The sequence below is a fragment of the Sapajus apella genome, unplaced genomic scaffold (genome assembly GCF_009761245.1).
Source record: "Sapajus apella isolate SASKATOON/1434 unplaced genomic scaffold, GSC_monkey_1.0 scaffold114, whole genome shotgun sequence".
In the NCBI taxonomy this organism is placed as follows: Eukaryota; Metazoa; Chordata; class Mammalia; order Primates; family Cebidae; genus Sapajus; species Sapajus apella.
In genome coordinates this window covers 661,612-674,104 of record NW_022437054.1, presented here as the reverse complement: position 1 = coordinate 674,104, position 12,493 = coordinate 661,612, and the positions used below count along the sequence as shown (strand labels likewise).

At 45.7% G+C, this 12,493-nt stretch overlaps 1 protein-coding gene across 1 annotated transcript in view; it reads left to right on the top strand.

The window, feature by feature from the left end:
• Positions 1-1,289: 1,289 nt before the first annotated feature.
• Positions 1,290-12,493, top strand: part of ATP8A2 (ATPase phospholipid transporting 8A2) — a 643,075-nt gene continuing 631,871 nt past the window's right edge. Inside the window, exon 1 of the mRNA XM_032260055.1 lies at positions 1,290-1,502. Within this exon, the coding sequence (XP_032115946.1) occupies positions 1,427-1,502 (76 nt within the window). The 5' untranslated portion in view covers positions 1,290-1,426. The remainder of the gene's footprint in view (positions 1,503-12,493) is intronic.

The following is a 12,493-nucleotide window of genomic DNA, read 5'->3' as shown; positions in this document are numbered from 1 at the left end:
ATCCTCAGCAGCTATGAAAAGCCACCGAGAAAACATCCCCCACTCTGAAGCTTAACTCACCAATTTAGAAAATGTTGTTTTTCTTCAACTTCCTGATAAAGATTCATTTCTTATCAGAAAATTGTTTTGAGGGCCCATAATAGATAGGTAAAGAATCCCAAGTGAAGCTACATTTAGTGTAAACTCTTGCCAGCCTGTAGTTTTCAAGGTAAGTTGCCTGTCCCTTCTGGATGTTTGTTCTTTAGAAAATCAGAAGCAGAGCCAGGCAGCAGGCCGCACTGCTGTCTTTGCTAGCACGGATCCTTTCTGCGGAACTCTGTACTCCTTGTCAGTCCCTAATGTTAATTTAGGTTAAAGAAAATATAATGATCGCATCAGTAAATGCAAGGTCAGACTGTCATCTGAAGGGTTTTCTGTTTTGTTCCATTTTTACTCGGAGGTCAGGATGTCATCAGGTACAATAAAGATTTAGCTTTTTTTTTCTTCATGGGATTGTGTCCAGAAAGACCAAGCACAATCCGAACATTAAGCGATAAAAAAACAAAAAATAGATCAAGTGACCTTGGACGAGTCACCTTACCTCTCGATGGAAGTAAGGTGGAAGGTGTTTTTTGGAAGTTTGTTTTATGGAAGGTGTGTGTGTCGATGGGTGTGTGTGTGTGTGTGTGTGTGTGTGGGTGCGGGGGAGGGTGCTGCTAAGGTTCCCTAGGGCTACCTGCGGCTTTACGATGCCTGGTTAGAATACAGGCAGGTTGTGGAGAGTGGGGAGCTGGAGACCCCCAACTTCTCTGAGTGCCAGGTCACACATCAGACATTTTGGAAATACCCGTTCCATGAAGACCCTACACAGATCCCACCAGGCTGGGCTCAGAAGAACAGAAACTGCGAAAAGAAAGGGACATTAAGAGTCCTGGAGGATGACAGTGTCTCCACTAGCACATGACAAATGACAGGCAGGTAAATAGGTGGCAGACAGGCCGACACTCCGAGCCCCCCAGGGGTGCTCCTCTCCTGGAAGAGCCTCCGAAAGCACCGGCCCAATCCCCCACCCCACCAAGCCCGCCCCATCGCCTTCTTCGCCACCTAAAAGCCCCCGGTCCTGCGTAACATTGCGGATCCTTCCCAGCCTCCCGTCCGCTCCTCCTCCCGCCGGGCTCAGCTCGGGGCCGGTCCCCCGCCCCCACGCCGCAGCCCGGGCCAGCGGGGCCCGCCGCGGTGGCGTTCGCGGGCGCTGCCGCATTGGCCGCTGCGGCACGGACAGCGCAGCCTCGGGCGCGGCCCGGCACAGGCGCCGGCGGTCCCGGCGAGCTCGCAGCCCAGCGAGGCGCCAATCCACCCATGGCCCTCGGGCCGCGGCCCCTGCGCCCACCCCTGCGCGTCGCCTCCGTCGCTCGCCCGGGGCAGCCGAGCCCCCGACACGGGCGAGATGCTGAACGGCGCAGGCCTGGACAAGGCTCTTAAGATGTCCCTGCCGCGGAGGTCGAGGATCCGCTCGTCCGTGGGTGAGTTGGGAGGGGCGCGGCGAGGGAGGGTGGGCCCGGGGCGGGGGCGGCGCGGGGCGCGCCTGCGGTTATGCGACACTGCACCGCCCGCGCCCTGCTCCCCTCCCTCGGCTCCGCTCTCTGGGCTCCGTGGGCTGCAGGATCCGCCGACGCCGCTGCACCTGCGGGGCCAAAAGGCCCCAAGCCTGGGCGAGGGGAGCGGCGGGCGTCAGAGACCCCCGTCCCGTCCCTGGGACAGATTGTGTGTGTGTGTGTGTGTGTGTGTGTGTGTGTGTGTGTGTGTGTGTATGTGTGTGTCTGCGCGCGCCCCATGCGCGTGCCCGGATGCGGCTCAGGGATGCGACCGAGGCGGCAGTCCCCGCGGTGGTGGGCACGGGTTGGCCGCGTAGAGAAGATCCAGCCTTCCCCGCCGGCGGCCGGCTCCTCAGTGCTGCAGAGCTCAAAGGCAGCGGGGGAAGAGGCATCCGAAGGGGCCCTCGAGTGATTCTCACCACTTGGTGCCCCAGGTCCTCGCGCGCGCGCACCCGCGACGCAATGGCTCATGACCCTCCGTGCAGCCACCTGGAGACGAATACACACACACGCACACGCGCGAACACACACAGACACATACGCGTACACAGTCACGCGTGCACACACACCCTGCCTGCAGGCGCCTGGGCATTGGAACTCTAAACCTAAACCTAAAGCCGAAAACGCATATGCCACCCCCCGCCCACCACCACTCACACTGCTAGAGGCCTGCGTTCTATGGTTATAGAGCACCTTTGTAAACCGTGCTCTCGTGAGCTGGATGCCATGTGGCCGTGACACTTGATAAGGTTACTATTAGCTAATGCAGGCTTGAAAGAGGAGCCTCAAAAATGATTTCGTATCGTTTCAGGACTGCGGCAAGTTTGCAGGCAGATCTTTGACGTGCGGAAGGTGGAGAGTGTACAGTTTGGAGCTGGGGTCACCTGTCTTCGTGCTTTTCTATGTGTTTTGAGAAAATAGGCGCATAATAATTTAAGCGACTTTTGTATTTATGTAGTTGAGTAACCTGAGAGGGAAGCAAGCTTATCAGGTAATTTAAGCCAATGTTTGTTAAACTTGAGTAAAGTCAGGGCACTTTCACATTCGTTCTGAGGAGAATCCCAGTCTGAAGGGGTCACAGGGCTCAGGATCAAGACTAAATAGCTGGGAAGAGCTGCGGCAGAGAGACACGGGGAGGGCGCAGTCATACAAGCGTGGGGGTTTCCCAAGGTGGAGGCAGCGCGAGGAGACCTGGGGATACCTGGTCTGTACCTCTGCAGGTGGAGCCAAAGGCTCATGGTTTGGATGTGGGGCTTCAGTACAAGAAAAGAATCAAACGTGGCTCTAAGAATGTTGGTCTGAGACATCGGAAGAATGCTCCCCTTGCTGAGTTGGGGAAAGTGCAGAGGACCAGGGTTCCCTTCTGCAGAGAGGGAGAGCGTGAAGAGTTTGGTATGAAATGCCTACTCTAGAGCTAAGTGGAGATGACTAGCAGAGAGCGGGATTTATGAGTCTGGGGCTCTGGGGAGTGTGCAAGGCCAGACACAGAGATTCAAGAGTCGTCGGCAGGACCGGCTCCAAGAGTGTTAGCACCGCAGCTGCAGAGTCTGGCTCTTAGAAGAGTACTTGCTTGGATGTTCTGCGTGGTGTTACTGTCTTGCAAGTCTTAATTTTTGAACAAGGGGCCTACATTTTCATTTTACATTGGCCTCTAAGAATTATGTGATCAGTCACAGCTGTCAATGTATATAGAAGTGGCCTAAAAAAGAGGGGTCCTTGGATAGAGTCCTGGGCACTCTAACATTGTGAGGCCGGGGAGATGAGGGATAACAGAAAGGGCCCCAGAGGATGGCCAGGGAGGTCATTCCAGAGAGGATGCTCAAAACTCAGAGAGAAGATGTTCAGGAAGGGGTGGGATGTTCCCATGCCCAGTGCTGCTGAGCTCAATGAAGATGAGGCTGGAGACCTGTCGTGTAAGTGGAGGTCATTGGCGATCTTGAAAAGAGCTGTTAACATGTCATAGTGAGGAAGAATGCCTAAAAGAGCAGGTGTAAGAGAGTAACAGGACAGGAACTGGAAACAGCAAGTCTAAAAAACTCTTTTGGGTGAACATGGCAGAAAAGGGAGGGCGAGAAGCATTGAGTGACAGCGGGAGGAAGATGTGGGTTCAAGACAGGTGGTTTTGTTTTGACACTGTCCTGCAGTCTGACAGCATGAACATCAACGCAGGGAGCTTTTAGGGAGTAGGGGGAAGGCAGTGATCTGAGAGTAACCATGAGGAGCAGGGTCCTCCCAGCAGAGCAGCTAAGGAAAGAAGTTTCAGGAATAGTCCGAGGGATGGGGTGTGAGGGTCCTTGCTGATGATAGGCTGAAAGTTCCAGGAGACAGCGTGGAGGCTCTGAGATGGGGTCTGTTTAGAGTATTTGCATAATGTATGGGTAAGAAAGAGGATCTGCACAGTGTGGGCTCCTGGAGACACTGATGGTAACTGGGGCAAAGGGCCTGACAATCGTGTACTCCCATAAAAATACTAAACAAAGATGCGTGTTCTTAAATGAAGTCATCTGCTTCTCATCTTTAAAAAATAAACTAATGATGAAAGGATTACAGATCGCTGTCAGCTTCAAGATTATATGCTGAACTGTATACTGTTTTTCGAAATGATTCTGGCATAATTTCTTGTCATATTCAATTGCACTTGGATCAGTTTTACCTTTCCCCAAATATCGACTTGGTGCCAGTGTGTCTCATTTTACCAAATGATGAAAATCCAAAGATTTGTGAGCATGGGGGTCCTCTTGCCCTGGCAGAGCTTACAGTCTGCTCAGGGTGGAGCCCCTTGGGATGGAAACAAAGTCAGTGGCAAATACTTATCAGTGGCTTCTATGTGCCAGGCACCGTTGTAGGTGCTAGAGACCGAGCAGTGAACACAGCAGTGTGTCTCACGGAGCTTATGGTCTAGGCGGTGATTACAAGCCACGTGGGAAGAGCTCTCAACTCTCTTCTCTCACCTTGACCCAAATGAGTAAGGAAATTAAGTGCGTGCATGTGAATGTGGGTGTCGGGGGTTGTGGGAGTGGAACGGTGGGGACACAAAGGAAGGAAGTTGCTTTCTATGGACGACAGCATCAGTGCTGTCTAGGGCAGAAGCTCTTCCCTATCTCACTGGATTTCTGGGCTTGGTGAAAGAACAGGCAGGCAGGAAATGCATGGACCAAATGCAGAACACAGAGGACTAAAAACCTAGAAACTGCTCCTGGAGACCTCCTCTGAAGTCCACACCCTGCTCACCCTGCCCTCTGCTGGTCATCAAACGTGGTTTTTTTTGTGTGTTTTCTGTTTTTGCCAGACAACCTGTCCCAAGTTTCAAGGAGAATCAAAGCAGCTGAAAATATAAGCAGTGCTAATTTGAGAATGTAAGAGCTGGGGCATATCTCAGAGATGGTCTAATCTCTTCACTTTACAAATGAAAAATCAATCCAGAGAAATTCCCTACTAGCTGTGTAATTTCTGTCAGGACCAGCTAATTAGCAAGTACAGTGTGGTTCTTACAGCCCACCTGCCTAGTTCAATATCAGATCTAAGTGGAACAGAATACATTGATTGATTCTATATTGTTTTCTCTGCCTTGATAGGAAATAAAGACAATAATCTCATTTCTCCTGCTTCCATTTCCTGTACCACCCTGTATGTGTTCAGTAAATACAGTTTTACTCAACTCTGTCATGGGCAACTTTTGGACTTGGTCTAAGGGTCTAGATTCTGTTTGGAAGTTTCTTAAGGGCAGTACATGTAGGGGTTAAAACCCCAGACTTTAAAGAGAATTGAATTCAGGTTTTAAAACTGTCATTTCAGGCTGGGCGCGGTGGCTTACACCTGTAATCCCAGCATTTTGGGAGGCCGAGGCGGGCGGATCACCTGAGGTCAGAAGTTCGAGAGCAACCTGGCCAACATGGTGAAACCCTGTCTCTAAAAAAAAAAACCTGTCATTTCTACCTATATGACATTCAAAAGGTTCATTTACTTATGTTATAGATAACAGAGTAAAAATTTAAATAATTTTTAACTTCTGTTAAAAATAAGAGTTTGTACTTCATGGGTGGTTGTAGTGGTCTGTGGGTATGTGCATAAAAGTGCATGCATTAATTGACACATGAAAGATCATATTGACAACATGTCAGATCTCTCCCATGCTGCCCATTATCATCTAAGGCAAAGTCCTCCATCTAGGTATTTATCCCACGGAATAGAAAAATTGGCAAAAACTTAAGTTATTACTTTCCCCTCTAAATCTAATGATGGAGGCCTAACTGGGAGAGGACCACATTGTCGTCACAGGAGAATTTAAGTGTTCTTTTACTGTCATAATGCTGTGTAAATGGTTACAGGAATAAGCGCCTACTCGCCAGGAGTTCTGATTCTGGATAGAGTGTTCATGCTCTAGTGGCTCTGAAGGTCATCACCTTCTGTTGAAAGGAGTCCTGCCTGCAAGGCTGTCTTCTACCCCACAGGTGGCCAATACGCACCTCTGTGGATGGCTTCCGTTGTTCAATAATTGATTTTGCATTTACAACGGATACATTATCTTAAACCCTCCTCGGACCGAGGTGACAGCTAGACAAATGGAGTATTTTACAGTTATTTTCTAAAACGTTTTTAAGCATTCATGAGAGGAAGTACATACGGTGCCTCTAAAGAAGGGTCTCTATTCTTCCTCCTTGGATTTTTACATTTACTAAATATAACTTCTGGTCAATACCACACTGGATACAAGATGTTATTTACACCCACTTAGGCTGGGAAAAGTGTTCAGCACAAATGTTAACGACCATTAAGAAGGACTAAAAATAAAAGTGATCTCACCTCCATGCCCTGGGAGTTTCTCCCCATCATCATCAAGGGCAAACTCAGAAACAGGGCCTACTCCAGGACAGGAGAGAGCCCTTCCAGGAGTAGAGCAAGGAGTGGGGACTTGTCACACCCCAGTAGCTGCCTGGGTCTGCCCGCATAGATGTGTCATAAAAGTACATGGATGGACTGGGCGTGCTGGCTCACACCTACAATCCCAGCACTTTGGGAGGCCGCGACGGGTGGATCATTTGAGGTCAGGCGTTCAAGACCAGCCTGGCCAACATGGTGAAACCCTGTCTCTCCTAAAGTACAAAAATTAACCAGGTGGTAGTGATGCACACCTGTAGTCCTAGCTACTCAGGAGGCTGAAGTAGAAGAATCACTTGAGCCTGCAAGATGGAGGTTGCGGTGAGCCAAGATTGTACCACTGCCCTCCAGTCTCGGTGGACAGAGTGAGACCCTGTTTCAAACAAAACAAAACTAACAAAACAAAACAACAGTAACGAATGGCCAAGCCTGGTGGCTCATGCATGTAATTTCAGCACTTTGGGAGGCTTGGGTGGGAAGTTCACTTTAGGCCAGGAGTTTGAGACCAGCCTGTGCAACATAGTGAGACCCCATCGCTATAAAAAATTTATAAATAGCCAGGCATTGTGGCACATGCCTGTAGTCCCTGCTACTTGAGAGGCTGAGGCAGGAGGATCACTTAAGCCCAGGAGTTTGAGGCTGCAATGAGCTATTGCACCACTGCATTCCAGCCTGGACAGCAGAGCGAGACCCTTTCTCTAAAGAAAAAAAAAAAGAGCACAGGAATGATGCTGGTTACTTCCCAGCTGTGATGGGGGAGGGCTCACTGGGTCCAACATTACCATAGATACACGTGTGCGTGTTTATATGCGTACGTCACTTGCTCTGACGGTTCATCTCTTCTCTCCCTCCCTGCCCCGATAGAATTTATCGTCTAATATTTCATCATATTTCATCCTAAAAAGTGATCTAAACCTCATTAATTCTGTTTTTTTTTCCAGATTTTTCATTTTTGTTCTGTAATCATTAGTTTACAAGTACTGTGCATTTTGCTTTCCATCACAATCATTCCACGCTGAATGTGGAAAATGTTGCATTCGGGAATATGGTAAAATGTGACAGGAAGATTTATGCCATTTTGATTGCATTGTTTCAGGTTGCCTGAATTCGTAATACCCCTTTCTTGTCACAGAGGAGAGAACTTTGTTGTTTTTTGGCTGTCACTGGAGTTCTCACTTCAGAGTTGGTTAGTATGGGTTTCTGCTTTCCAAGCTGACATGTTTTTTTCTTTTCTGCATCTGTTCCATACACAGGGTAAATAGCTATAGGCTTCCAAAACTGGGAGTGAAGCAGCTCCTTCGCGTATTCCTTGCTAGCCAGCGTAAGTGACAGCACTTGGCTGTCTCTGTCCCTGCCCTCCTAGCTCGGAAGGGACTCTAGCTCTGCCCACCTGATACTGTGCCACTGATGACAGGGAGTGCTGTTGGGAACAGAGCAAGGTAGTGGGTCTGGTGGTGTGAGAATAAAGACAATAAAGGTAATTACTAACACGCCTTTAGTGCTGTTCATACACTTTTCTTCCTGATCCTCAAACCATCCCTCTGAGAAGAAATATATTATTCTCGCCTCCCATTTAAAAATTCTATATACATATTTGCATACTTTTCTAAGGAAAAGCAGGAGAGAATAAATACTCCAGACAGGAGAAATGTCTTTTTTCTTTCCTCCTCTTTCACAGAGAATGTTAAGGCAGGCTCATTAATTCTGATTCAGAGGTTTTGCATTCAGAAGTAAGTGTTCTCGTCTTGTGTCATCTTTTGCCAAATCATCAGCAATGTACATTTCACACATTGCAGGGAAGCAACTGAGTGCTCCTTCTCCCTTTTCTATCTCTAGAGATACCATGTAAGCCATACGCAGCACTGAGGATCCCAGGATTACTGTAAATATTTTAAGCACATTACGGAGACTGATTATATGAGAAACTAGGGTAAGCAAACTACTCCATGGAGTGAGTGAGTACTTCTCTATGCTGACATTTGGAGTCTTATTCTAGATATTTAGTTCAAAGACAGTTGCTTTTTGTCACGGTCATGATATGTTAATATCAGGGAGCAGTTCATTCATATTCAAAGGCGAGAACAGTGGCCTGGCTGATGATGTATTCAGTTAGTGCACCATGGGATCAGGCCACTTATCAGTTATTTTTAGCCACATAATGATTATCCTTATTTAAGTGTCTTCCATTTTCTTTTTGTTGTCTTTATTCTAATGCATTGAGGAAATGTAACTTTGGTTTTAAAATGGCAGAATTTTTGTTTTTAAACCCTCAAAGCAGTAGTTATGGTATATGTAGCAAACAAACTAAGTGGTCTTCCAACCTCTGAGATCTCAGGAGACTCAGTGGAACAGGCCCTGCTAAACGTGTAAGATAGTGTGCCGTTTCTGATGCATCTCCTGCCCCAACATGCCACGTCCCCAAATTACTCCACTGTCCATTTTTGCTGGACGGAATAATAGAAATAAACAGTCTTTCTGGGTCTACTCTGTTTTCCTGTTGCACCTTCCTGAAGCTTGGAAATACATTTATTTCAACTTGATCGAATTCTTCTGCTGTCTGATTTTTTGGTGTTCGAGTTTGGGAAAATTTTTTTTTTCGTTTTCTTGAGACAGAATGTCGCTCTGTTGCCCAGGCTGGAGTTAAGCGATTCTTCTGCCTTAGCCTCCTGAGTAGCTGGGATTACAGGCACGTGCCACCACACCAGCTAATTTTTTTGTGTGTTTTTAGTAAAGACAGTGTTTCATCATGTTGGTCAGGCTAGTCTTGAACTACTGACCTCATGATTCACCTGCCTTGGCCTCCCAAAGTATTGGGATTACAGGCATGAGCCACTGCGCCCGGCTGGGCAGATTTTTTAGAAAGGAAGACATCAGTGTGGGAAGGCAACTGAGAAGGGTTCTTGGGTAAGAATAAACTGGGCTGGATACAAATACAGAGATGAGTGAAGATTGTAAATGAAGTGCACAGTTAGGGCCTGTTATCACACTCCAGGTGCAAAAGAATGAGGCCTGAACCTGTGCTGCATCAGAGAAAAGTGCAAGTGATGATGGAAAACAGCTGGGTTGCAATCAAGCCATGCAATTGGAAACCAGGGAGATGAGAGATGAGGGAGGAGCTTTCCGTGGTCTTGGGCAAGTAGAATTGTTGAGCTTGTACCTTGCTTGTCTAATATTTGTCCTTTAGAGAGCCGAGATACTTTGTACAGAGTAGGCAATACTTTGTAGAGAAAGCTTATTAAAGTTGAAGGTGACTCTATGGGTCTATGCCACGTAGCAGAGTGGCCACCAGCTGCAGGTGGCTAAAGAAATGGTGAGTCACAGTTGAGCTGGGCTGTCATGGGAAAATATGCACTGGATTTCCGAGACTTAGTGTGAAACAGGAAAGTAAAACATTCATAATGTTTTCTGCTTATTATATATCGAAATAATATTTTGGATATGTGAGGTTAAATAAATATATTATTCAAATTATTGTATGTATTCCTTTTTACTTTTTAGTGCAGTTGCTAGAAAGTTTAAAATTGTATATGTGGTCTGCGTTATATTTCTATTGGTGAACACTATTATAAATCACCTAGTCCAAATATTTTAATTGATTACTTATGGAATTGCAGACTTTCAGAAATAAAATTATCTGACAGTCAAGGTCCTCATTGCTACATAGGGAAACAAAGGCCATGAAAGGTGCTGTTCCAGGGGCTTGTCTGATCTTCCAAGGATAGTACCAGAGTGAAAGAACTAAAGCCATATCTTTAGACTCCCTGAGCATTTAAAATGTTTTTTTCTTCCCTGCCCCCTCCCTCCAGCATTTTTTGCAGGGTTATTTATCTATCTTTCTCTTGAGTGAAAATCTCCCTCGGGCACACTCTAAGATATCCACCTTAAGTTAATTTTGAAAATGAACTGGGTCATGGCACTAGGAAACGCTATTACATTTCTCTGAACCTAATCTCTAATAGAATCTAGTTGCTTGAGTCTTTTAGTGATGTCTGATATTATCAGTCAGTATTTGTGGAGGGAATCTTCAACACATTCACGATTTATGATTAATCTCACTTTTGACTGCATGACAAATCTTAATGCCCTACCCAACAACCTTCTTTAAGACCAGTGGGCATCTCAGCAGCAATTTTTTTCTTCTCAGAGAAGAGACCAGTCATTGATTGGAGCTGAGTACTTTTTAAAGTAATACATTTAAAAATGTTTTCCTTACAAACCTAACAAAGACATGTTTCTTTAGGACATGTCTCATGGACATTTTATACAACGTATGAAATGCTGAATCACTAGCAAATCAATCAAAACAATTTGATCAACACAACATTAAAATTCGACATTTAATCAGACCAATCTGATAGCTATTAAATAAAACCTACCAATAAAAAAAAATGTTCCCCTGTTAGTGCACATTTTCTCCCTAATATATTACTTTCTCAAATGAGTCTGTCAGAAAAATGGAGGAAGTAAATACAAAAGAGAAAGAGTCTGAATAGATGGTGTTCAAACACCATCAGGTTGTGAGTGGCTCTGAGTCCTGCTAAGTAGACAAAGGTAGATTTTATTACTAGGGGATGCTGCTGGACTTTTAAAATTGTTCAAGACTTTGAGTTTTTAGGAATTTTGTTTAAACTATATTGATGAAATTATGGGCTGTGATAATAAACACAGTGATGGCAATCGAGATAATACCGTGTGATGATTAGCAGTCTGATAACTTGTATCGGTGTGTAGTTACTTTGATTTCACTCATTGTAATTTGTGTGTCCATGTAATGGGAGCTGTGTCACCTGCAGTCTGTAATATTTTTCAGTGGAGATCTTGGCCTTATGAGCATGGGTATAGAGTATGGCTGTAGAGCCCCAGGGCAGGAGAGCTAGTCCAGAGTTCTGAGACCATCTGCCAGGCTCTTTTGAGCAGGACGATATATTGACAAGATATTACAGGGCAATGTTGGCAGTGCTGTGCAGAGGAAGTGGAGCTGCTCTCTGTGTTAACACTGCGATGTCTGTGTTAACACTGTGAATTCAGCACCATAGTGTCACCCCATGATATCACACTGTATCACACCGTGACAAAGTATAATGACATGTATCCCCCAGTGTAGTATCATACTGAAGAGCTTCACTGCCCCAAAAATCCCCAGTGCTCCACCTGTTTATCCCATGCTTCCTCTCTAACCTCTGGTGACCACTGATCTTTTTACTGTCTCCATAGTTACAGTTTTGCTCTTTACACATGTCATGTAGTTAGCATCATACAGTGTGAAGCCTTTTCAGATTGGCTTCTTTTACTTAGCAATGTGCAGTTAATGTTCCCCCGTGTCCTTTCATGGCTTGACAGCTCATTTCTTTTTATCCTTAAAGAATACTCCATTGCCTAGATGTACTGCAGCTTATTTACCAATTCACCTGCTGAAGAACATCTTGGGTGCTTTCACTTTTTTTGAAATTATACATAAAGCTGCTATAAACACTCCTGTGCAGGTTTTTGTGTGGACATACATTTTCAAGTCTTTTGGAAAAATGCCAAGGAGTGTGACTGCTGGTTCATATGCTAGGAGTATGTTTAGCTTTGGAAGAAACCGCCAGATTGTCTTCCAAAGTGGCTGTAGCATTTTGCATCCCCACCAGCAATAAATGAGGGTTCCTGTTGCTCCACATCCTCACCAGCATTTGGTGCTTTCAGTGTTTTGAATTTTAGCCATTCGATAGATGTGTAGTGGTATCTTACTGCTTTTTAAATGTGTAATTCTCTCATGACGTATGACGTTGAGCATCTTTCCATATTTAATTGCCATCTGTATCTCTTCTTTGGTGAAATGTCTGTTCAGATCTTTGGTCCTTTTTTTAATTGGGTTGTGTTCCTGTTTTTGAGTTTGAAGAGTTCTTTGTATATTTTGGATGCCAACTCTTTAAAAAAGATCAGAGATAATGTTTTCCAAATATCTTCCCCCAGTCTATGGCTTGTCTTTCATTCTCTTTACAGTGCCTTGCAGGGCTGAAGTTAAATTTTAGCAAAATCCAACTCATCAAAGTGTTCTT